This window comes from Cebus imitator, unplaced genomic scaffold (assembly GCF_001604975.1).
Source record: "Cebus imitator isolate Cc_AM_T3 unplaced genomic scaffold, Cebus_imitator-1.0 Scaffold475, whole genome shotgun sequence".
In the NCBI taxonomy this organism is placed as follows: Eukaryota; Metazoa; Chordata; class Mammalia; order Primates; family Cebidae; genus Cebus; species Cebus imitator.
This window is the reverse complement of record NW_016107790.1, coordinates 2,484,513-2,511,075: the sequence shown is the minus strand read 5'-3', so window position 1 is coordinate 2,511,075 and position 26,563 is coordinate 2,484,513. Positions and strand designations below refer to the sequence as shown.

Sequence of the window (26,563 nt, the reverse complement as noted above, 5' to 3'; positions counted from 1 at the left end):
ACTCCTTTCCCTCTGAAGACCTCGGGAGGCAAGAGGGAAGAGAAGGTATAATGATTTGGCGTGGGGACTATACTCTCAAGCAAGAATATCAACAGTAAAACCTAACACATGTACTGTAGACCAGTGACTCTCAATCCAGTTACTAATTGTATAACTCCCCCCGGCAAAAAAAAAAAAAAAGGAAAATTTCTTTTTAGAAATATGCATCCTTATTCCAGCTCTTTTTTGGAAGGCAAATCTCTAATGTTGGCCCAGCTTTAGGAAGCATGCAGTGAAGATAACAGCTTTGGGAAGGATTTAATGATACTTCTGGCTTTTAGATATTGCATCCCCATATAGTTATTAAATGCACCAGCTGCTGGGCCAATCACACCACATGCATTAATTTCTTTATTCCCTACATTGTTCTCACCCCCAGTTGGTCAAAAAGGAAAACTAGCACAGAAAGTCCAAGCAACTTGCCCAAAGCTTTGTAGGCAGTTATCGGGGTGCTTGGGACTCACAGGCCTGTCTTTGACTCCAAAAATCTACGTTCGCAACCATTATGCTAGATGGTATCAAGAATCTGCCTGTTTCTTGGAGGGCTAGATGCTCAGGTGTAACTGCTGCAAAGATTATATGGTTTTGCAAACCCAAATGAGAGCTTTTCAATTGTCCTTGAAGTTTCATGATGCTTTCTGAGGTCCAAGTGTCTGCTGAAACTCAGCAGTGCTCATAGCCCATGATTTTACCCTTGGAACGACTACTAGGCAACAAGATAGGCCACCATTCAGGAAAAAGCAGGACTCCTGCTGAGACATTAAGCCTCAGGCTTCCTAGAAAGCCACATTCTGAGGAGACAAGCTTCAGCTCCCAACCAGCAACACCTCGCTGGAAACCATTTGCCTTTACCTAATGGCTTTTCTTGCCCGGCCATGTTCTCTTATTATTTCCATGGCAGAGTACATTCTCCTAATCCATTGCTGTCCATGCCCTGTTAAATAATAATCACTTTTCCTCCCCAGGGCAAGTTTCATTTCAGAGAAATGCCAGTTGATGCTTTAAAAATGTCAAGATTTCTACAAATCTCTTTTAGATCAGTGCTCTGATGAGCCATCCATCTCACTGTCACAAAGCCCCTTAGTGCTGACATTTATGTCAGAAGTGTTATCCTTGGGCCTCAGACTCTAATTGGCTTCACTCTCAAGTGTGTCTGGGGCGGCTGTCTCTCCACTCTGGCAGTGTAGCCCACCTTCACACCTCCACATGGAAGGCAGGTGCAAGGCTGGGAGCTTTGTGACGGGGCACTCACCCCCATGGCAAGCCTTCTGGCACCAGCACCTTAAAGAGGGCACTTTCTTGGGCAGCTTTCCTGAAGACACAGTGGCAGGTATTAACCTTTGGTTCCTGTATTATTGTTGTCTTTTCACAGGAATTGACTATCTCCACCCAGACCTGGCCTCCAACTATGTAAGTACAAATCAACTTTGATGGGGAAACAGATGCATCTTAAGTGTCTTGGTGCCCCTGGCTATTAGGAACATGTACGTGTCTACACACATGCATGCAAGTACACAGGAACATGCACACACACACAGGAGTACACCTGCAGGAACTTATGCATGCACACATGGAGGAACACACACGCACAGGAACATACACACACATGCATATGCACGAAAGAAGATGCCCGCGCATGCGCACTCACAGGCACACATGCATACACACACACGGACACCCACGTGGGCAGCCACACTGGAACTGTCCATCCCATTGGAGCCACAGCTCAGGCCACAGGCAAATGGACAAGGCATGCAGCCTGGCAGTGGGCAAAGGCAGTGGCTTTGAGAGAAGAAAGAAACCTGAAGTCTGAAAGAACAGAGTGTCAAGGGAGTAGGTATAGGAGACGCAGGAAGAGAGACACTTGGCAAGGTTTAAATCAACTATAGCTGATGATATTGAATTGAAGGGTGGAAATGAGCCATTTGGGTTCCTGTTGGACAAAACCAAAGGCAAAAAGTCAAAAACTGCAGTGACGCACATTGCAGCCTAGCCTTATGAAAGTAAGAGCGTTATATTTTTTGATGATTTGTGCCACTTATGACCACTCCACTGACTTTCCCCCACAACACTGAGCATTTAGTGTCCCTTGACAAACAAGCAATGTCAGCAGAGAATCACCGAAAGCCCTGCTGGGCTAGAACCACACACTCTAATTTTTGGCTCAGCAAGTCACACACTGCTTTCCTGATGAAACCCACAAGCCCTTTAAACAGAATCAATCACTTTATTTTAACCCCAAGGAGTATAAGATTCAAGCATTGGTGTGTTCACTTAAAATTATCCAAGCTATTTCCAAGCCATACTTCCAAGACTTCCAGATCTAGGTGTAATACATGTTATCTGAGTCACTGAAGAAACTCATACTGTATTTAGAAGAACAAGCGCTTGCATAAGAGAAAGGACGGTTACCCAGCAAAAAGTGTTTGGGGGTCACCAGTCGGGGTCATTTGTCCTGGAAGGCATGTGTATCTACATTGCACAAAGAAAGTGAGACTATTCTATATGTTCTGTGCACTGGGCAACAGGAAACGGGGCATTGAACAAGTCTTATAAATCTAGAAGAGTATAAATTGAGAGGAGGACCTTTTTTTCATATTAGGAAAAACATATTAAATGAATCATCGGCACAGTCCAGTCAGTGTGGCCCCAGAGAGAAATGACAGAAATTAAACCAAAGTTATATTCCCTGCAATGATAATAATCCATGTCTATGGGGAAAACCCTTGTAAACTGCCTGTGCCCAGCAGTCCTGTGTGTGGCATCTAAGGAAACAGCCCTTCTCCCTATCTCCCCATGGTGCTTTCCCTACTGAACACATGAGTGGAGCTAGGCTGCTCATGCACTTCCTTAAAGGACTGCCCTGGACACAGTCCTTGCTGCCTCTGCCTGACTTTGGCTGACTCCCATAGGGCTTCCGCCTTTCTCTGCCTCCTCCATAACTGCAGGGCCCTGGAGATGCATCAGGCAGGGGACTGCAAAGCGCAGCATTGCATTTTCTCCAAGGCTCTGATGTATCTGAGGCCGTTCCTTACAGAAAGCAAGTGAGGCAGGGATCGTGGCCTTCAGGGTCAGTGGTCCTGCCTCTGTGGGCTGCCCCTATTCCACCCTCTGCAGACAGAGGCATTGATATTCTCCACAGTCCCCTCCATCTCCAGGACCCAGTGCCTCACAGGGCAGCCATGTGGGATTCTGCTCACTTTCCCAAACCATCCTTGGGGAAATGATCATCTTGCCACTTGGAGGACTTCAGGGTGGTGTGGCGCCAGTCAGGCTGGAAAGGTGAGGGCACATGACCTGTCTCCTGTGCATAGCATAACCCCACAAAGACCTATGACATGGAGACTGACCTCGGCATCCTTCCCTTCTCCCTGCCTAGCCCAGGCAGTTCCTGCCAGGCTGCTCCCAACTCCAGCTGCCAGATTCGAAAAAGGTAGTCATTCATTTGGAGCAAGAATCCTCTGGGGTTCTGGTGAGCTGCAGGTACAATGTTAGTGGATGGTGTGATCCATCTGCCAATACCTTCGTCTGAAATTGGAACTTGAAGCCTCCAAATTGAGCCATGCCAACTCCTCTGAAATCTGCAGTATCAGAATATACCTGAAGAACTCTATCGGTTCTGTGAGTCTCAAGTTTTTTTTTTTTCTTCTTTTCTTTCTTAAGAACATTTTTTCAGATTAAAAAAAATGCATGTCCTCTGTCAAAAAATTTGGAAAAGCATAAAACAGATTTGAAACTAGCCATAATACCACGATTCTTAATATTTTGACATATTTTGGGCCTTTCATTTCTATGTGTCTATTTTTAATGAAATCAGGCTTTTATTGCATTTTCTTCCCTTCCGCTTGATATGCCATGAACATTTTTATGGTATTAAATATTCTTCAAAACATCATTTTAACAGCTACATGGCATTAGCTCATGCTGTAATTTATTTAAACATTCTGATCTCCAATTGCTGATCAATTCAGTCGTTCCCAATGGGTATGTCACTGTAAGAAGGAGATGAGATGGCAGACAGTGACATGGGTGGACTCCAAGCCACACCATGCTAAGGATAGCTGAAAGAACTGAGAAAGCTTTTCCTGGAAAAAAGAAAACAAGCACATTGAGTATGTTTTCAAATATTTCAAATTCTCCTTGTAGAACGAAGTATTCCACTGTTCAGTAATTTCTCCCAAGAAAATTCCCACCAATGGGTGGTAACCACAGAAAGAAGATTTTAATTCAGTCAAAGGAAGAACTGTCTAGTGATTAAGATTAGTAAATAATTGAAAGTAACACATTCTTCATACCTGAAAATATTCAAAAGGAAGATTGACGGCCACTGGTGCGCTGTTATTGAAGAGATGACAATGTCTATGCTGAACTTAGACTAGATGAGACCTAAGAATTGAACAGGAAATGTGATTTCTGCACAAAACTGCACATCTTGATAACTTTCAGTCAGAGCAAAGTCTGAGTCTTCAACATGGAACCTGACAATGAAATTATATAGATTTACCTATGGCTGTGAAAATGTCCTGCCTCTGGTATAGATGAGAAAGCTGAACATCTAAATATCTCATGCTTGATTCCTCAGCAGAGAGCCCAAACTGGCTGGTTTTTACTCTCTCACCCTGGGTAGAGTTCAGAGTGACAGCTTAGGAGCTACTAACCACATTCATCTTCTTTATTTTTAATTAAAAATTTTACACTATCATTAACACAATGAGGATAGCAAATAGAGCAGACCAGCCCAGGAGAGCAGTGAAACCAGTAGACAGTGATAGGCTCAAAAATTGTTTGAGCAGAGAATTAATGGGCAGCTTCACACCTTGTTAAGTGACCTAATAGCTCAGAGGGGATGAGCCGGGCTGGTGCCCTTTGAGAGAGAGGTACTTGGCGGAGTCTTTGCTTGGGTTTCCCTAGAAGCAGACTCTGAAGCAAGGGTTTGAGTACAAGTAGGTTATTTGGAAGGTGATTCCAGGAAGCAGGGGTAGAGGAGAGGGAATGAGTCCGGGAAGGAAAGGTATTTTGTAAACGGGGCAGTTATCAAATAAGACAGCACTATGGGCACTAAGGCTTTATTCCACCGGGGAACTCTGGGAGACAGCATGGAATATGTGAGCCAGAGTGATCCCCCTTGGGATGTGATGCCTCAAGAAGCTGGGGTATTTATGTGCCAACTGCATCAGTCATTGGTTGAGGGCTTATCCCAAAAGATCTTCCTACCTCCCCACAGCCTGGGGAAAAGCCCTGGGCAAAGGTGTGGGTACAGACAGCTGCAGCTCACCAGGGACATGAAGGTGTCAGCCTGAAAGGGGATGTAGCAAAGTCTTCCCCAGAGATGCCTTGGAAATTCATTAAAGGTTAAAATAAATAGACATGTTCTATGTTGAAAAAACTCCTTGTGGTTACTGATTTATTTTCAGTGAGAACGGAAAACTCTACCCGAGGCTCTTCAAAAAAAATTACCTTAAAACCAAACCAGGCAAAATGTTTCTAAAACCAGAATTATTTTCAAAGGTTGGTTATTCTGTATGTTAAGAGAAGAAACAGCGTATGCTGGTAGTCCACTATTCTTTCCGTTAAACTGAGAATAAAATACTTGGAAAACTGCAAATCGATATATAAATGTAAGTTGTTGGTGTTAATCTAATTCAACAACTCTTATACTGAGCCTTTGAACGTTGGGAGTGGAGGATAATCACAGCCACTTGGATTATTATTCTATTGCTCTATGATTGAATTTCATCAGAGGAATCCAGTCCCACTGGTAAAAGTTCACTATTCCAAATAATTAAATTTTTCTCTTTCTACCCCAATAGTAATGACATGAAATGGGTACAAGCCAAGAGACTATTTTAAACCAAGTTAAAATTATAGCCTTTTTACCCATCTTCGCTATACAAATTGGGAGTTTTCTCTAAGTCAATACAACGGCTGTGGATGGAGTCTGCTATGTGCAAGCCCCAGAGGAAGAGAAATAAATAAAATACAGGCACTTTCTAGAGAAGTGGGCAGGTCAGTAAAGACACAGGCATGTGAGACGTGACTGTCAGGTGAGGGGCAGGCAGACAGGGAGCTCTTTACCGTAAGCTCCCAATCCGGTGAGGATTGCAGCTGGGTTCACAGCTCTGGCCCAAGCCCAGGGGTTCTGCTAGGTCTGTGGAACAAACGGATGCTTCTTCAAGAAGATGTGGAGTGTGACTTAGGGGGCAACTTTCAGGGCATGGAGGTGGGTGGGGTAGAATGTCTCCTGCTTTGTAGCTTTGCTGAAAGGCGAAGAAATGGGTGGTGGGTCTGTAGAATCCAAGGAGAGCCTTCTTGCTGTGTGCTCGGGTTTTCTCGGAAGCAGACCCTGAGACAAGGGCTTGAAAGCAAGTCATTCATTTGAGAGGAGACCCCAGGAAGCACCGCTGGGAAGGAGAAAAGTGAGGCCAGAAAGGGAGAGTGGCCTGGGGAGCAAATCACCCCTGAGGGCAACAGGAGCTCAATCTCCCTGGGAAACTCAGAAGCAGTGTGGACAGAGCAGGCCTCAGAGCTACGCACCAACTCCTGCTGACCACTGGGTGAAGGCCACTACCCAGGAGTAGAGATGAGGTGGGGAGTAGAAGGATTCACTCTGGAGTAGACACTTCTCTACAGACAAGAAAAATAGGTTCGTGCAGACAGAGACTTCAGCACAGTTGCATGTGCTGACAGTTGGAAATAGCCAGCTTGCAAGGGTAGGATTCTGATCATTGGCAGTAGTGGAAACTGAGTCAAAGCTGAGAGTGACTCCTGGGTCCCCACCTCATGGCTGTGCAGCCTTAGAGTAGCATATCAAATATCTTTGAACTTTAATTTTCTCATCTGTGAAATGGCTAAAATGAATGTCTTGTCAGGTTTGTTTCAGGATATCGTTGAGATATGCGTATCAGGCCTGGCATATAATAGATGCTCAATAAGCATTCATTTCCTTTCTGTCTTAAAAGAGTTGAGATTACAACTCTGCACAATTTCAGGTTATCTTGATGGAGAAGCAGGGGTGTGCCTCAAGAAGCCAGTGCAGTTGTTCATTGGACCTCTCAGTGAACTCAGGGTCTTTAAAAGAAGAAAGGGCGACTGATCCAGGCTAAGATTGTGAGGCTCAAAAAGTTAAGGGCAAAAAGCAGAGGATGCCAACATAAATCTCAAAGGCTTTCAAAAATAACATCCAAGCAAAGAGAAGGTAAAGTCAGGAAGAAGACCCATTGCTTGTGGTCAGGGATGTAACAAAGGATGCCCCTGAGGAAGCAGGATTTCGGACCTGCATCTTCTTCCCCATCACAGACCTTAGAACTAGATGAATATTCAAGGATGGTGATAAGGGAGGGTTAATCCCTAAAGTGAGCAAAGGGATTATAGGCAGCAACTACTCCAAGTGAGGTTTTCTCCCAGCCAAGAAAATTACATCTCTTAGTATTTAAGCCATTGCAGGGTGGGACATCGGCTCCTGTTCTGACGACTGGGAGGATGGGCCACTTCCGCACTCCATCTTCTAGCTTGGAAACTGAGTCATGCTATGAACAGCTCTAAGGTCCTGTGCTGAGAATCTGTCCAGATTCATATAATCTTCTTGAGCTTTTCCAAGAATTCTTGAATGCAACAAACAGAGACGTTTGCATTGACTCCAACTCCACATCCTTCCCTAGACCACAGCTTCTGCCAGGGGACCCTACAGAGTCTCCCTTTAAAGGGGTGAAGTATATTTCCTACCCCTTGACTTTAAATGGGCCTTGTGACATGTTTCGAGCAATAGAAAAATCTAGAACTGCCTGTGTCAGTTTGGAGCCTAGGCCTTAAGAGGCCTTGTGTGCTCCCACCTGCCTTCCAATGTCTCTACCATTGCCATTAAAAAGGCTCTCCTGCTGTACCCCAGAGGAAAGTGAGAGACATGGGGAAGAGCTGCCCTGCTGCCACAGCCTAAAGCACCACCCACGCTGGCCTACAGACCTGCAGTAAGAAGCAGAGCTGCCTAGCTGAGCCCCACCAAAATCACCAAACCCCAGCCAACACACAGATACAAGCAGGCCAGCCAAGCTCAGCAGAGCTGCCTAGCTGAGCCCAGCCCAGATACCTGGCTGCCAGCTGAACTGTGGACTTGTAAGCTACAAAAACATCTATTGTTATGTGCTGCTGACGTATTATAGCTGTTTTTATGCAGTAACTGTGACAGCTGCCCATGCTGGAGCCCCTCCTCCATCCTCCTACAGTACTTGAGGTATACCCCAGTCTGAAGAGAATATTGGCTTCTAGGCCTACCCTAGACCTACTGAGTCAACATCTTTAGGGGTAAGCCTCATAGTGTATATTTGTTTTAAAGCACTCCAAGATTTTGATGGTTAACCTATTCATTCGCTTTAGCCCTTCACTCATACATTCAATCATTCATTCATTCAACAATGCAGTTCACCTATATTTGACTACATCACAGCTGGATCATAAGCTCTTTGTAAGGAAGTGTGTACTGTGTATGTGTTTTGTGTCCCTCTTAACGGTTAGCACGCTGTTAAGCAATATTTAATACATATTTGTTAAATTGCATTGAATGTTAATTCACCGGTATTATTGCAAGTAATACCAGGAACTAAATTATATCATGACCCTGTATCAATGATGATCAGAAACTGTAGCACACACCACCCTTTACGTAATTCCTAGTTCTCAACCACATCATAGGTGGATGCCACCATTGCATCCTTCATCATGTATGATACTGACCAAGGAAAGAGAGGACCCTGGAACCTAACTGAGGTCTTATGGCTGCAAGGCTGGAGAGAATATGATTCGAGAGGTGAATAATCCACATGCAAATAACTACAAGTGGTTTCTTTTCTGTAATGTCTAGAATCCTTCAAGTTGCTGGAGATGCAATTAGGTCCCTAGATTGGAGAGGACAAATTATGTTCTTTGGTTCGGTTCAAAATTTGGAACATTATTTAGGCTCCAGGGTTGTTATTTCACCAACAAAAGTGAATGTAAAATAAAAATACCCACCCCTACATTCCTGCACTTTTCCATTCTTCAGATGGGTCCTGACAGCTGACTGTCTCTGAAGCGAGTGCCTGCTGAGAGCTCAGAAAAGCTGCCAGCACAGGAAGTACCTTGAGCTTGACAGAAGTGTGCCTGCACACTGGGCCCCAGGGGGCATGTGGCCTCCATGATAAAAGGGCAGCAGCAAGAAACAGGCACAGTACTCAGTCCTGAATGACTCAGATGCTATGAAGTATTGATCACACACATTGCTTCTGGCTTTTAGACTTATGAATATTTAAATAAGCACATTAATATTGCATATGCAATTGAGGTTTAAATAACCTTTGTTTCTTATTGAAAGGAAGGGCTGGCATTTTCAATGTGCTCTTGAATGCTGGCCGGATCATAATGAGCACTATCACCAGGAGGTCAGACCAAATACCGAGAAGGAGGACTTTTTAAAAATTACTTTGATAGACCATCAGTCAAATGACTATTACTTGACACTTGATGCAATTCATGTACTAGAGGAAACTGTCCATCTTTATAGGAACATACTTTGCTTTAAAAGTGGGGAAGAAATGAAACCTTTCGACCTAAACTTATAGCTCTAGCTGAAAGCAAAGAAAATATCTGGTCAATCGGTTTTTTTAAATTGTTCAAGTGACTAGTTCTGTTTCTTCGAACTTAACATTTAAGAAAACTGTATTGTTCCCATTGTGTGCAAAATGCTATACTAGGGTCCTGGATTATGAAATGTGAGAAATCCAGTCCCTGATCTTGGGGAGTTCACATGTAAGTATATAATTACATTGTAATATGCTTAGTGCTAGCCTGAAAATAAAACACCACCCACATGGGCATGAATACAACAGCCCTAAAAATTAGAGAAAGAAAGATGCTTAAATGCAGTTAAAGAATGCAGTTCACCACATGCGGGATGAACTTGTTTTCTTGGGTGAATGCAGCATATGAATTCATCTAGAAGCTTCATCAATATGATACTAGACAAATGGGTAATTGGATTTCATCTGGAAATTTGCTTCCATCTAGAAACCTAGACTTAAAAGTAGCCCACAAAAATCATTTCCTTACCCCAAATTCCCTAAAGCCCTTTGACAAACTCTCATCTTTTTGACTAAATTTAAGTGGCTTAAAGACCAGGGTAAAGTAAGTCTTCCAACACTTTTGCTCATGAGGGAATGGACTAGATGCCTCATTCCCCACAGAAATCATTAAAAGAGACTTTTCATAAATAAAGGACTAAATTATGGATGGATGGATGGATGGATGGATGGATATGATGGATGGATGGATGGATATGATGGATGGACGGATAGATGGATGGATGGATGGATGGATGGATAGATGGATGGATATGATGGATGGATGGATGGATGGATGGATGGATGGATGGATATGATGGATGGACGGATAGATGGATGGATGGCTGAAAAGATGGGATAATGTTAATGAGACTACTGGGATTTTATTCCATTTATCACCAAACACAACTGTTCAGAAAAAGTGTAGCAATGTTTACATGATAAGCCACAAGAAAGTCATTTATGCAAATACAAGAAAATTGAAAGATTACTATTCTCAACTGCCTTTGTTTCTTTCTTTGTCTTCACTATCAGTATATATGCACTGAATTCCCAAAATGTGAAATATCTTACTGATGTTTTTCTTTGAGTCTCTATCTCAGAGAACCAAAAACCCTTAGGTGACCAAGCCTTACAAATAATTAACTTGGCAATAACTCCTGGCTGCAACTGTGATTCAAAATGCTGCACCCGCTGAGCTGACATCCATTTTCACTTTGTCCCTCTCCCCATATGCCTGTTTCCCAATTGTACTGTCTTAAAGCCACAGTTCTGGATGTCTGAGGTGGGCCTGACCTCCTGACCCAGGAGGGGAGAAGTGGGTTGATGCCACAGGAAAGTGGGCAGTCATCCACACTGCTTGCCTGTGTCTTGTTGCCAAGCAACAGAGCCCAAGCAGGTGTGTCTGCTGGAGCCACACCTGTATGGGATCATTGCCTGGGCAAATGTGGATCTGAGGGAGACAAAAGTTCTGATCCATCATCCAATTCCAGTTTTCTGAATCAGCAACAAAGACCAAGAAACAATGCCCAGGCCTCAATTAAGGAGGCTCAGTCTCTGAAGCCATGGAGCCTTGTAAAATGTGGTAGGCTTCTAAACTATGACACCTGTGTCCAAGAATCATGAGCACTGTAACTTTCATTTTGGCAAGAGCCCATTCTTACCTTTAAAATCTCTTAATCATTTTTCCTTGAAGACAAAGACTTTATGGTAGGCAGAGCTGTAAAATGAGCCCCCAAGATTTCTACCCTCTGCTGTAAACAGTCTGTATGTTTATGGGTATTGAGTATGGGCAGGGCCTGTGAATATGATGAGATGTCACTCTTACAATTAGGTAATTAGATTTCATTATATGGCACAGTTAGAGATTTTTTTTTCAGATGTAATTAAGGCTCCTAGTCAGTCGACTTTAAGTTAATCAAAGGAGAGATGATTCTGGGTGGGCCTAAACAAATCAGGTGAGCCCTTTAAAAGGGACTCTACAGGTCAGAGAAGGAAGAAGTCAGAGAGATTCTAAGCAGTGGAGACTTTGACCTGTTCGCCTTGAAGATGCAATTGCCATGATGTGAACACAGTCACATGGTAGAGAATGGTGGGCTCCCTAGGGGCTGGGGCCTCACTCCTACAACCATAAATGACTGAATGAACTTGAAAGAGGACTCCAAGCCCTAGATGAGATAGCTCCAGTGACACTTTGATTTCAGCCAGGTGAGACCTTGAGCAACAGCCCCAGTTAACCCATGTTCAAAAACTCTGAGATAAATTTGTGTTGTTTTAAGCCACTATGTTTGTACTAATTTGCTATACAGCAATAAAAAAAAAAAAAACTAATACAACCTTCTTGATTATAGTGGATACTTGCGCACAAACTGAATGACTTGCTTCCTCTCCGAATTAATAAAAATAGACCACTCTTCAGGTTTAACTTTTTCTTAATATGTTTGCTTTTATCTAGAAAATAAGTATACTCTGCCTATTGCCACATGGGGCTCCTTCATAAATAGTAATTCTGCTGCAACTGGAGGCTCAGAGAAATTCAGTGAGAAAGTTAAGAAGAGCTCTTGAGCCAGCCTCACCGAATTCAAATCTCACCTCCAGCTAATCCTTAACTATGTGACCCTAGGCAAGTTAGTCTCTGTGTCTCAATTTCCTCATCTGTGAAATGGGTTAATAATGATACTGATTGTACAGTATTGGTGATTGCAATCACTCAATTCAATAGTGTATGCAAGGCCCTTAGGACCACCTCTGGCACATAGGACACCCTCAATAAGCATTTGACATTGTTAAGTTACCTGCCCAAGATTGCAGTTAGAATTCAGCAGCGAAGAACACAAGCCTAAGGTTGTCAGACCTCGAGGTATGTTCTCTTAAACCCCCCTCCCTTCCTGCCTTAAGGACACATATGAATTTGCAGAAAGCATTTTTAAAATGAAATTTAAAAGGGGCAATTAGTGTGTTATTCTAAGTTTTCTTTCCACTTTCCTGCTATGCACACATGCCAGAACTTCACAAGGAATAGTTTTCCTTTATTTTGCTTTTTAATCTAACTTCAGATGAGACCAAAAATTATAGAACAAAAAGTACTTAACCCACTGCCTGTTTGAAGAGTTATATTTTCATCCTGAAAATCGCCTTATAAAATATATTCTGGATAGACATAGGTTCATAGACCTATGGAAGATAAGACATTTATGCTTGCTCCTTCTTAAAAAAGTGAAATTTCTTTTCAAGTATTCACACACACACAGACACACACACACACACAATATCAGAGATAGATGGAGAATTTGGATGAAAGAGATTGGATTATTACTACCTAAGTACCTTAGGTTGGCTTCCCTGGAAGCAGACTGAGATGGAGATTCCTCATGAAGTGGTTTAATGGGTAAGGCTCTCAAGAGAAGAGGTGAGAGAGTGTAGGACAGGGCAGGGAAGGAGCTGAATAAGGATGTGGTCTCGGCTGGAGCTCAGCCTTAATCTGATCTTATGGGGAGCTCTGGGGCATGAATCTCATTACAGAATTGGTCTCTCCCTAAAAAAAGGGAACCAGCTATTTGCACCCCTGTGGTCATCAGGGAATCAGGGCAGCACCCACAGCATGCACTGCACATGCGTTGCATCTCTGTGGGCCTCTTGAATGAGGACAAGGTCTATCCCTTATTATTATCCATACCCTCCATGCTTAGCACATCACTTGAAACATAACCCATGTGTAATGACTGTTTGTTTGCTGAATGAACGAATGAAGTCAAGAGAAAGATTCAACCTCAAGGACTGAAAAGAAGGGCTCCATCTAAACCAAGGGCAGGAGGGAAGACAGTAGGACAGAATAGCCATGAGGTCAGCAGAATCGTGACCCCAAAGATGTCCATGCCCTCATCCCTACAACCTGTGACTATGTCTGGCTGCCTGCCCTATGTAAAAGAACTTTTAAGATGGACTTAGGGTTACATTATAGGGAGATTCTGCAGGTGGGCCAGATGCAATCATGTTTCTTAAAAGCAGAAGAGGAAAGCAGAGGACTGGGTCAGAAAGAGATGTGAAGACAGAGGAAGGGGCAGGGAGACTGCAAGCATGAGAAGGACTGAACCCACCATTCCTGGCTCTGAAGGGGGAGGCAGGAGAGCACAAGCCCAGGCACTGGGTGGCCGTGGAGATGGGGAACAGCCCTCAGCTGATAGCCAGCAAGGAACCAGGGAGCTCAGTCCACAAAGCACTGAATTCTGCAACAATCTGAGTTAACAAGGAAACAGACTTTCCCCTAGAGCCTGCAAAGAGAAACACAGCCCTGCTGAGACCTTGATTTTAGCCCAGTGAGACCCAGATCACACTCTGACCTACAGAACTCTAAGAAAATAAATGAGTGTGGTTTAAACCTGTTTAAGTTTTCAGTAACTTGCTACAGCAGCCACCGAAAGATGAATACAGGGTGTCTTTAATGGAAATGGTGCTCTCCCTCCACTTAGATAATTAACCATTCAAATCTCACAAGCAGTACCCACCGTCCCAGCACTGCTAGCTTTGTAGAGATGCAGGTAAACAAGCTCTGAGGCCAGCAATTGCCTGGACAAGCCCAAAACGGTTCTAACTGGAAGTCCAGGAAATCAAAGCCCCTCAGGAGGCAGGCATCATAAGCAAAAAAAATATGTGGGCCTTGAGATCGATCCATCTCCTGGGACCTTTCAGTCCTTGTTCAAATAGATGCACAAGAGCCCACGCCCTCCCACCTACCTACCAAGTGCTTTCTCAGAGCAGACACTCCACTCTGGACTGATGTAGGTGTGGTGTAAGAGCATTCACCGGTGTTTCCATCCCCTTTCAATTCCTCTAAGTTACACAGCTGAAACTTACAACCTGGGTACACACGAGGAGGGGCTTTGCTGTGCTGAAGTCAAAGCTGTAACAACTCAAGGGATTTTCGAGGTGTTCTTGTCCAGTTCCTCACTCTACAGAGGAAAGTGAGGCTCAGGAGGAAGGGGAGTTGTCAGATGTCACTCAGCAGGTTAGAGCAGAGGTAGCCCTGAACACGGATCTCCAGCATCCTCCAGTGACTGCAGGAATCCGCCCTCTCCAGGCCAGCTCTCAATGCAGTGCTGAGGCACATACAGGGATGTTACCAAGTGCTCAGGGGAAACCTGGTCCAGCAGAGAACCACCTGCAGATCCTTCTGTGGAAGCTGCATGCTTCTTGACCCCTCTCAGTGCAGCCTTCCCCCTGCCAAATCCTCCCAGCACACTCTCTGCCACCTACAACCCCCACATCCAGCCACCAAAAGGAGCCCATTGGAGCAGTTTATGGCGTTCTGATCCCTTTGCACCATTTTTTGTGTGCCCCACTGCTGCTTTGGTCTGTTTTTCCTTCTAACTGCCAGCTCCTACTGCTCATTTTATGGTGAACTGCCCTAGGGCTGCTGGAACCTCCATTGTCCCCCACGCATGGAGACCCGATGTGTCTGGAAACTTACATCCCCTCTTAGCAGCCGTTTATTTATGACTCACTGTGGAGTGCGAAGACCTTGTCTCATGTTGGGAAAATGCTGAGGTTTAACTAACCCTCCAGTGTTCCCCACAGGATCAGGCAAAAACTACCCTTGCTGGACATTGCCTGCAATTACGTACTGGCTTGACTGCTTCCCCAGCCCTCCTTGTCCTGCCTCCTGGAAACCTTTACTGATTTCCCCTGGAAGCACATTTTTAATAAATCACTTGCCTATAAGCCTTCATCTCATGGTTGGCTCTCAGGAATCCTGATCTTACATTAGAGCAGTCTGGAGCTTTGGGCAAAGCAAAATTTTCCATCCTACGTGGCCAAGGCAGAGAGAATCTCTGACATAGAAATAAGATTAGCTTCTCTGCCATGGTAACCCCGCTGCTGACTCCCAACCTATGGGAAATTATTTTTCACAAGGAAAGAATCCTTAATTACTAACCAATAATTAAAACCTGAAGCCGAGAACAGGAAGCCAGGCTTTGGCTCTTAGCAATGTTCCTTAACATCACCGGGAATATTATGGTGAGGTCTGTACTTTCCATGGGGCATGCTCACAACCTCTCCCCAATAAGTGCTCTGCTAGGCAGAAGAATAAGATGTATTACAGTGTGTGGGAGATGTTTTCAGTAAGCCAAGGGAAGAGATGGATTTTGTTTTATAACTCAAGCACTGCTGATTTTTTAAATAAGGAGTTCATTGTAAACCTAAGCTATTCAAAGAGCACTAGTTCACGGACTCCCGCTGAGGTATTGTAAGCCAAAAAAAAAAGGATTATTTGGTCTTTATAGTCCTCAGTTTCCCCATCTATAATTGTCATCCCCAACAAGATTCTCATTGTCTCCAGAATCAAAGGAATATAATGATTATTCATAGGGCTGATATGAACACTGGGTCTTTGTTGATCTATCAAAAAACAGAAATTAAATGGAACTTCTGAGAAGGTTCAAGGTGTTGAAGCATTCTGGTATGGATGTTGGACCATCCTCTGTTCTTTTCTCCACAGCACCCTACAAGCATACACACTTATCCTTTCTCTAACACGTAAAGAATGTTCCATTAGACTCGGTGGAAAGGAGCCAGTCCCTGAGTAGAGGCCTGTGTGATGACAGATGGGTGCTGAGTCATTTTGATACACTCAGCACCTTGCAGGAATTCTTACCAGGCACCTTCCCAACAAAAAATATATTACCTGTGAATAAAACCACAGCCAAGGTTCGTAGCCACTTCGATTACTCACAAGCAGTCACGATGATCCTATACTACATGGCAGCTTTATTGGGGAGTATTGATTTGTGGCTCCCTTGATAATTAATAACTTGCAATCCATCTCACCCTCCCATGGAGAGTTGATTGTTGGCTAACGAAGTATGAGGTCCATGTGTTCTCTCCCACCCCTTCTCCCTGCCGTGGTTCTGATATTTCTCTGTTGGCTTCTGCAGAATAGCAGGAGTTTTAGTTCCCAGAATTTGCTGAGTATTTACTGTGTGCTTAGCTTTGTGTTTTATATGCATGATCACACTTAATGTGCATCTCAACCCAGTGAAGTGGGCACTTTCTTATCCAGCTGACAGACGGGAAACTGAAGATCAGAGAGGCTAGTGATTTGCCTTGGCTCACACAGCCAGTGAGTAGCAAAATGTGAAGTTCACCATCTGTCATGCTGACTTCATTTAACCCAGCCCCCTCCAGCCTCCCACATCTCCCCAAATGGCATCTCCATGGACACAATGACTAACGTCCCAAACGTGTGCATCGTCCTTGCCTGCTTCTCCCTCCACTTTCCCCTTGGCTGCCCTATCTGCCGGCTCTGCTCAGCAACGCATCTGCCTCTCTGTTCCCACCGTTGGCATCCTGGACCAAGCCAGCCTCGCTTTCCTCCTGGACACCACTGATGCTTCCTGCTTCCACTCTTACCCTCTGCAATGCGTTCTTTCCAAAACAACTGGAAAGGCTGTTACAAAGAACAAAGTAGGGGAGGCCATATCACTCCTGTGCTTAAAACCAACAGGTGGCTCTCTCCCTTCCCTGTGAGGCTTAGTACCTCCTGCCTCTGTCCTGCTCGCTCACGATGAGCCAGACTCTACAGTCTGGGATTCTCCCTAACTCAAGGCTTAGAGGGCTCTTAGCTCTTCCCACAGTTGAGTCCATCTCAACATTGCACAGCCTGTGTAACCACTTCCTAGTTCTTAAGATAGTCTCTGGTTTGGTGTTGTTGTTTTGCTGCATGTGTTCTCCCATTAGGCTGTTAGCCCCAGGAGGATGAGGCTACAGGGATCTGACCTGTCTTGTTCACCTCTATCCTCAGCACAGCATCATGGCTGGAACAGAGTGAGTGGTCAGTAGGTCTCTGTGAGATGGCTGGCTGAGGATTGAATTCTTGGCTTTCCTCTTTTTCTTTTGCCTTCACCCTTTAATTTCTTCTGACCATGCCTTCTCCTCGCATAGCTTCTATCCCTGCCTTTTTGCTATGCTTCTCCTTTTGTACTGCTCACAGTAGAATTTATTTATTTATACCTCAGTCAATACCAGCATTTTGTTATGAAAGAAAATCTGTTGGTCAATGCCACAGAGAAGACAATTTCCCCTGGAAATGAACATTTCTTAGTACTTCTTTAGGAGCTTCTGGGGAGACATGCTAAATTTCTTCATAGCCGTAACCAAAAAACAGAAAGCCTCTCTATCCAAGGCTGCCTTGTCCATCCCAAGAAAAAGGAACTAGAGAAAGCAGCAGGAATAATTCTTTTGATGCTTTTAATTCATTCATTTGTGTTATATGCAATTAACAATAGGCCATCTGATTTCTCAAAGCATGCAGTTTCAGGCTAAAAAATTAACCTCGGTTTTTTTCCACTCAAGTATCAAAAAGATTTTGAAAAATAAAAACAAAAAAAAGAGGAAAAAAACAACATGAGCATGTTCTTAACTAAAATAAGCTTTGCTTACCCACTGTACCACTAGAAGAGAATTTTCAAAATATGGAAACTCTATTCACAAGTCTCTCTTGAGAAACATGGTGTTACTGTGTCATCATTATTAATATTAAACTTGATGCACCATATTTACAAATCCTTCCAAAGGGAAACAAACCTGCCCTGGAAACAATACTTATAATTATAATCATGGATTCTACTGGTTCCTCACAGGGAATGCTTAAAATATCAATTTAAATGCAAATGAATCTTATCATTCCAAATTAGACTCATCCCATTGTGTTGAAATTAATATAGAAAATAACATCCAACACTAAATTATAATTAATTAATATTGACACAGTGAAAAGTATACAGTCTCATTTTGATATTTGGGGAAGAAAGTCTTGTCTGTGTGTGTGCTATTGTGTCCTGTAAGCAACATCTAGAACACAATACCCCTAATGCCTAGTAATTATGCAGGATTAACACAGCAGAAATCTGAGAGGGAGGACAAATGGCAATGATATATGGTAGGGCCCAGTAAGCTCTTCTTTGGGTACGAGGAAAAGCATTTAAACCTGTATCTAAGTGACTGCATACATTTTTTTTTTTTTTGAGACAGAGTCTTTTTCTATCACCCAGTCTGGAGCGCAATGGTGCAGTCTCAGCTCACTGCAATCTCCGCCCCCCAGGTTCAAGTGACTCTCCTGCCTCAGCCTCCCAAGTAGCTGAGATTATAGGCATCTGCTACCACACTCAGCAAATTTTTGTATTTTTAGTAGAGACGTGGTTTCACCATGTTGGCCAGCCTGATCTCAAACTCCTGACCTCATGATCCGCCTGCCTCAGCCTCCCAAAGTGCTGGAATTACAGGTGTGAGCCACCACACCCAGCCACTACATACTATTTAAAAATAAATTATTTGAAGCTGAGCCCAGTGGCTCATGCCTGTAATCCCAGCACTTTGGGAGGCCAAGGTGGGTGGATCACCTGAGGTCAGGAGTTTGAGACCAGCCTGACCAACATGGTGAAACCCCATCTCTACTTAAAAAATACAAAATTAGCTGGCATGGTGACACATGCCTGTAGTCCCAGCTATTTGGGAGTCTGAGGCAAGAGAATTGCTTGAACTGGGAGGTGGAGGTTGCAGTGAGCCGAGATCACGCCACTGTACTCCAGCCTGGGCAACAAGAGCAAAACTCCATCTCAATAAATAAATAAATAATAAAATTAATCAATAATTTGAGACTTAAAAATTAAAATTTTTTCACAGGCTGAACAAGGCGACCCATCCCTGTAATCCCAGCACTTTGGGAGACTAAGGTGGGAGTATTACTTGAGCCAGGAGTTTGAGACCAGCCTGAGTAACATAGCAAAACCCTGTCACTACAAAAACATTAAAAATTAGCTGGGCATGATGTGGCATCTGTAGTCCCACCTACTCAGGAGGCTAAGACGGGAGGATCTATTGAGCCTAAGAGGTTGAAGCTACAGTGAGCCATGATCACACCACTGCACTCTACTGTGGGTGACAGAGTGAGACCCTGACTCAAAAAAGAAAAAAATATTTCTCTTAAATGTAAAGGCAAAGAGGACCTTTGTCTCCTGTGTCCCTAGCCTAAGGGTTGGCTAACTACACAGGCTCTGGCCACCTGTTTTTGTAAATAAAGTTTTATCAGAACCCAGCCACACTAACTTTTTTACTTGACATCTGTGGTTGCCTGTGTGCTCTAAGGGAAGTGTGGAGTAGTTGTGACAAAGAACATATGGCCTGCAAAGCCTATAATGTTTACTATTTGATCCTTTAAGAAAAGGTCTGCTGAAATCCCTGATCTAACCAGTTGTCTATTGAGATGTAGGAAAAGGGTTTATTAGAAACTTAAGTCCAGAGAGCTTCAATACAGGTTCCAGTGACAGCTGTACCACCTTCTAGCTGTGTGGCATCTGGAAAACTGCTAAGTGTCTCGGGGGCATAGCACCCTCATTTGTGAGCTGAGAGAATTGAACTCTTATCTGTTGTAACTCTAAAATCTTATGAAACTCTCCTCCCTGCCAATAAAATCCCTGATTAAGAAACAAAAGCTGAATTCGTTTTGTTAAGGAAATGGAATTGTCAAGTAGTTTGGATCTAGTTAATTTGCTTTTGAGAATGACAGACATTAAGTCGAAGCGTTGCTCCTTTCCCATGCATGATGCTTTATATAGTGTTTACTGGGGCTGAGTGATTTCAAGGAGTTTTGCATTCATTTACTGTCTTAGTTGGGATTCTTCCAAAAGCTGACTCTGAGACATGGATCTGCAAATCAGCATTTTATCTGGAATTTGGTCCCAGGAATCACAGGTAGAGGAGTAGGGGAGTGAAAAGGGGAAGGGAGTCAATACAGGGTGTGCACAAGTGAGTTCCACTGTGGGCAGCTGGAGCTCAGCTCTGCTAAGCACCCCTAAAACACGAGTGAGAATTCAGGAGGGAGAAAAGGTACGGGTATTAACACACTAGCTGCTATCCATCATTGGCTAATGATTAATGCCAGGATGGATAGGGGAACAATTTCCTATAATTCTGAGCTGTCATATCATGGTGGATTTGACTCCAGAGATAAAGAGATAAAATGCTGACAGATGGAAGTTGTGTCAATGTGCATTGACATGCTCAAAGCAAGGAGTTATGAATGAGGCATCTAATAGCATCTAGGACATTTATAAAATCAGAGGTCTCCAAATTTTTAAATCACACATCCCTATTTGTGAAAAATGTTGAGTAGTCTCTCCTAATACATGTATAGCTACTTATTCGGACAGTATATGTATGTGCTACTATCATAATTGGCTATGTAAATTATAAAACATATCCAAGAAAGACAATTTTAAAGGATAAAATATAAATAAATATTAAAAAGTTAAAATGCACACTCATGTTCATGGTAGTATTATTCACAATAGCCAAGAAGTATAAGCAACCCAAATATCAATCAATCAATGGATGAATGGAGAAGCAAAATGTATTACATACACATAGTGGAATATTATTCAGCCTTTTCATCACCTTAAGATCCTAAGGCCCTAAGGCGTTTCTATTCAGAATTTCAGGAAGGAAACTGTGTTACATGCTGAAACAGGGATGAACTTTGAGTACATTACACTAAGTGAAATAAGCAAGTCATGGAAAGACAAATATTGTTATAATCCCCCTTATATGAGATATCTAGAGTAATCATATTCATGGAGACGAAATGTAGAAAGGTGGTTACCAGGGTCTAGGTTGAGGGGGAAGATGGGAAGTGACTGTTTAATGGGTATAGAGTTTTAGTTTTGCAAGATGAAAAAGCTCTGGAGATTGTCTGCACGAGTACTTAACATGACTGAAAATGTTACACTTAAAAACGGCTAAGATGATTAATTTTGTTATATATTTTTTACCGCTATTAGAATGAATACATTGTTTTTAAATCAAGGTAAAAACCAACTTAAAATATTTTCTCCCAGCACTCCAGTGGATCATCCTGCACATCCTCCCGAGTGAACATGATGCACTTTGGAGAACTTTGCACTAAATACCCAGTGTGTAGCCGTGTCCTTAGTGTAATCACCAGAAGATTCTATATTAAAACATAAAATCCTCTGCCCAGCTAGATGTTAAGATTCCTGTCTTTAAGGGAGATAAGACAGAATAGGAATGGCACCAATAAGGAGCATGCAGACAGGTAGATCTGGGTCCAATCCTGCCTCTAGACTTAGTTGCTGAGATTTGAAACAAGTTAATCAACCTCTCTCTGCTCCACATGTTGCACATTCCTCAGATACAAAAGAAGGATAGCAATGTATTTTCATTCAACACCTAGTTGTTAAGGGCTACACTACACCAGGAACTATAGTATATTAGTTACTATTGCTGCGTCTCAGATTACCCCAAAAACATGGCAGCATAAAACAATGTATACGTGTGTGTGTGTGTGTGTGTGTGTGTGTGTGTGTGTGTGTGCGCGTGTAGTGTTTTCATGGGTCAGAAATTCAAGGGCAGTTTGGCTGGATGGCTCCGTGTTTCTCATGAGGTTGCAGACGGCATATTGGCCAGGATTGCAGTCATCTGAAGGCTCAACCAGGGCTGAATCCACTTCCAAGATAGTTCACATGATGGTTGTTGGCAGGAGGTCTCAGTTTCTCCTGGCATGTGGCTCTCCACAAACTGCTTGAGCATCCTCATGACATGGCAGCTGACTTCACCCAGAGCAAGCTATCCCTGAAAGGGACCAAAATGGAAACTACAATGTCTTTTGTGATCTAGCCTCAGAAGTCACACACCACAATTTTGCAATGTCCTATCAGTTATATGGGTCAGCTTTGTTTATTGTAGGGGACTGTATACAAGGTCATGAATATCAGGAGGCAAGAATCACTAGGACCCCAACTGGGAGGCAGGGACAAGTTCCTGAATAGAGAAGACATACTTTCCACCCTCAAGGACTTTAGCAGCTAGAGGGTAAAATAGACTCCAAAGAAATAACTGCAGAAATAATTATGATTTGGGTGCTTTGCTACAGTGGAAGAGTACTGGGTATTACAAATGTGTTTAATATGGAGAGCCAGATCTGGGCTGCCAGGTAAGAGAAGGTTTCCCTGGAGTTGTCCCTATGCTGATGTCTTAAGAATGAGGAGGAGTTAGCCAGGAATCTGGCAGCAGAAGGAATAGCTTGTGCAAAGGTCCAGAGGCAGGAACATGCTCAGCCCTTTCAAGGATCTGAAGAAGGCCAATGTGTGTGTCCTGGGGGCAAGAAGTGTATCCAGACAGGAAGGAAAACCATGGCATGAGATGACATTGGAGAAGTAAAAAGAAAGCTGACTGTGAAGACTTTGTGAGCCATGAGGATTCATAACTTCATCCTAGGAGCAAAGGGAAGCTTCATGGTGCCAGGGACAGGGAATAACATTCCTGGATTTGGTGTTTTTCAAAGATTTGCCTGCTACGGAGACAGATTGGGAGTGAGCAAGAATGGAGGAGGGGAGAGCAGATGGGGGCTTTTCTAGGAGAAAGATTATTTGCCAAAGAGCTGATATGGTTGAGAGAGAGAGAACGTAGTGAAAGCACCCTGAATTTTAGAGGCACTCCCAAAATAGTCTTTCTCTCTTCCTCTTAAAACAGAAACCCTCAGGGACACCTAAAATAAGATGATATCTGCAAAACATCTATCTCTAAAAAGAGCAGAAAAAAAACACAATCGCATAGTGCGGGCCTCATTAAGCACCTCGTAAGTTCAGGCACTAGGTTCCTGAAGGAGTCTTGTGCACAGGAGACACAGGAGAGGTGTCAGCAGTGAACTCAGTGCCTTGCTCCACCACCAGCAGGAACCCGAACCGACCCACAGAGAGCGCTGAATAGCATTTACGACGCTTAATCAGAAAGCATGCAGCGTTGATCTGGAAATTAATTGGATGCTCGGATTTTTCACACATCATGGAGAGTTAGATATTACAAAGATTTTGACAGGAATATATTTAGTAACAGTATCACTGATGTTCAGTCCCAAGCAGGGGCCTGTATCTACTCTGGGGCTCATTATATTTTGAGTGACAACGGGTGCTTCGTAAATCTCCTTTGATTATGATGATCAACCAAGTCACTCAGTGTCTTTAATAGATAATGAGAAATTGTACCAGAGTTGGGGTTTTTTAAATATGAAATCAAACTGCGATTCTCATGACCCACTGTGCTTTCATTTATTTATCATTTTTACTTAACTGATTCACTATTTTAATAGGTTGTTTTAAAAGTTAACTGTACATTACCACCATAAGTGGAAAATCTGACTTGCCTTATAAATAAGACAATCATAAAAATAGGTACAGTCTACCCCTAAAATCCCCCATGCACAGCCGAGGATGGGCACAGTACACCCTGAGAACTGCTGGACCTGGATGTGCTTGCAGTCAAGGGTCTTGGAAGGAACAACCATGGTCATCGGTTCACCGTGAACCGATGTTCAGCCATGATACAGGGAATGTGCCCCTATGTGACACAGGGTATATATAATATAGGGTATATGTTCATACATTTCTATATTGATACAGGGAGAGAATGGTGGAGAAAGGGAGATCTCACAAGTAAACAACAATGAATATAGATTGAACCTGAAGAAACAATGCTCTTTGATTCATGAAAAGGGTGTGAACAGATGCTGAGGCCTGAACACTGCTCAGACTTTGCAGCTTCAGGGACCATCAGCTAAGAGACTTGTCTTCTGGACTCACTGCCTAGGGTAGAAACCAAGGCTTGTTTCTCTTTTCTCTCTGATCTGGGAAGCAGTGAGGACTAGAATGGATAAGGGCTCGGGACAGGATTTACAGCTGCTGAAAGGTTCCTGTAGCCTTTCTGTTATAGGAAAATCCTACAGATATACCTAAAGATAGGTATCTGTGAGGGTGAAACCTGCCTGCAACCTCTTACACTGTTAGTGCAAATGTCAAATAGTGCGATGCCTTTGGGAAAAGTTTGGTAGTTTCTTGTAGTGTTAAACACACACTTAGCATACAACCAGGAATCCTACCCCTAAGTATGTACCCAAGGGAAACGAAAAATATTTGTTTGTAAAATGGCATATATACAGCAACTTTATATTTGCAAAAATTGGAAATAATTCCAATGTCGATCAAGTGAATGGATAAATAGGACCGTGATGTGTGTCTACCGTGGGATACTGTCCCACAACAAACAGAACAAACCACTGCTGCATATAGTACAAGAGGCGAATCTCCAAATGCTGTTAGCTAACAAAGACAAATGCAAGAGTACATACTGTCTGTTTCCATTTACATGAAGTTCTAAAGCAGGCAGAATTAGGATCCAGCGATACGGATTGGAACAGTGGATGCCTAAGCTAGGTGGAGATGAACTGAGAAGGGCATCACATGGTGAGACCACTCCCCGGGGTGATGACAGTGTCCACTATCTTGATTGGCATGATGGTGACTCAGGTGTACATACCGCTAAGATGCAGTAAGCTGCATGCTTAAGATTATATGTGCTACTGTAAATTAATGTAAAAACCTCAATGTAAAAACATCATTTAAATCACAACCTAGAAGCGAAAGAGCCAGTTTAGAAATCGGTTACCACCAAAAATGCCCTGTGAATGTGGGAAGAATGAGAGGAGAAACCTGCCCATGTCTCGCCTCAGCATTTCCACCGCCCACCTGCTCACCTCCCTCGTTTGTCTCAGGCATAAATGAAGATGATAGGTGTCAAGGCACTTGGAAACTCTCCAATCGCTGTACACTCTAAAAGGGGTATTGCTTAATCATTGTTACTAATTTCTTAGAAATGCATCACTCTTTTTTCCATATTTGCCTTTGTAATATAGAATCAAGGCTTGCTCATCATCAAAAAGATTCAAACATTGCAGAAGTGTAGATAAAATAAAAACTGCAATTTCCCTTCTCTCTCCTCTCCTTTCCCTCCTCTGTACAACCCACTCACTTTCCAATTTTGGTGACGTGGCAGTTCTACGTGGATCTTTACAGATTTTTTTTCTCCCCCAACTGCAATCATACATTACACTGTATCATGCAACCTGCTCTTTTATTTAACAACATATTTTCTCCCACAATGTGGATACACCATCATTTATTTAACCAAGCCCCCAATGATTGACATTTTGGGTTTCCCCTAAAGTTTTGCTATTATAAACTACAAGATGAATGTGTTTCCTTGACTACAGATCTTCTTCAAATCCTTGTGTGAATATCCCTTTAGAATAAGTTCTTAGAAGTGAAATTTCTGGGTCAAGTAGTACATGCAATATTAATTTTGATAAACCTTATCAAATTATTCTCTGAAAAGATTGAATCAATTCATAGTCCTCCCAGGAGAATCCCTTCTCATTTTGATCTCAAAGACAGGAAAAATAAAGTTTGAGAGAATGTTAAAATATTCAGTTTCTCCAACGCCCTTGAAAAAGAGAAGTGGAGCTGTCATCAACATGGCCTTATTTTCACTGCTGACTTGAAACGTCCATAACGAGGAAATAAAACACATGATTTTAAAAACTCAACAATGAGATTAATGAGAGTTGAGAGCCTATGACTTGAACATTTGCTGGTTAATAGATGTAGGGATGGAAACAGTGTTGTGCCAATTACTGTAATTAACCAGAAATGAAGATGAATGGAAGGGAGCCTCCTCTGCCTGCCAAGCTTCAACTTAAATGCTGAGTCATGAGCTACTGGTGGAGACTGGAAGGCACAACTTGGGCTAGTGCACAAGGAAGTAGCTCTCATTCTCCCAAATGTGTGCTGGGTGCACAAAAGAGACAGTGAAGCCCCATCTCTACAAAAATGAAAAATTAAAAATTAGCTAGGTATGGTGACTGGTGCCAGTAGTCCCAGATAATGAGGAGACTGAAGCAGGAGGACTGGTTGAGCCCAGGAGATTGAGGCTGCAGTAGCTACGATTGCACCACTGCACTTCAGCCTGAGTGAGAGTGGTACCATGAGAAAGAAAAGAAAGAGAGAGAGAGAGAAGAAAGAAAGAAGAAAGAAAAA

At 43.1% G+C, this 26,563-nt stretch overlaps 1 protein-coding gene across 1 annotated transcript in view; it reads left to right on the top strand.

Moving 5' to 3' along the window:
• PCSK2 (proprotein convertase subtilisin/kexin type 2) overlaps positions 1-26,563 on the top strand; it is a 221,293-nt gene that overhangs the window by 109,216 nt on the left and 85,514 nt on the right. The window contains exon 4 of the mRNA XM_017512652.2: positions 1,412-1,449. Within this exon, the coding sequence (XP_017368141.2) occupies positions 1,412-1,449 (38 nt within the window). The remainder of the gene's footprint in view (positions 1-1,411; positions 1,450-26,563) is intronic.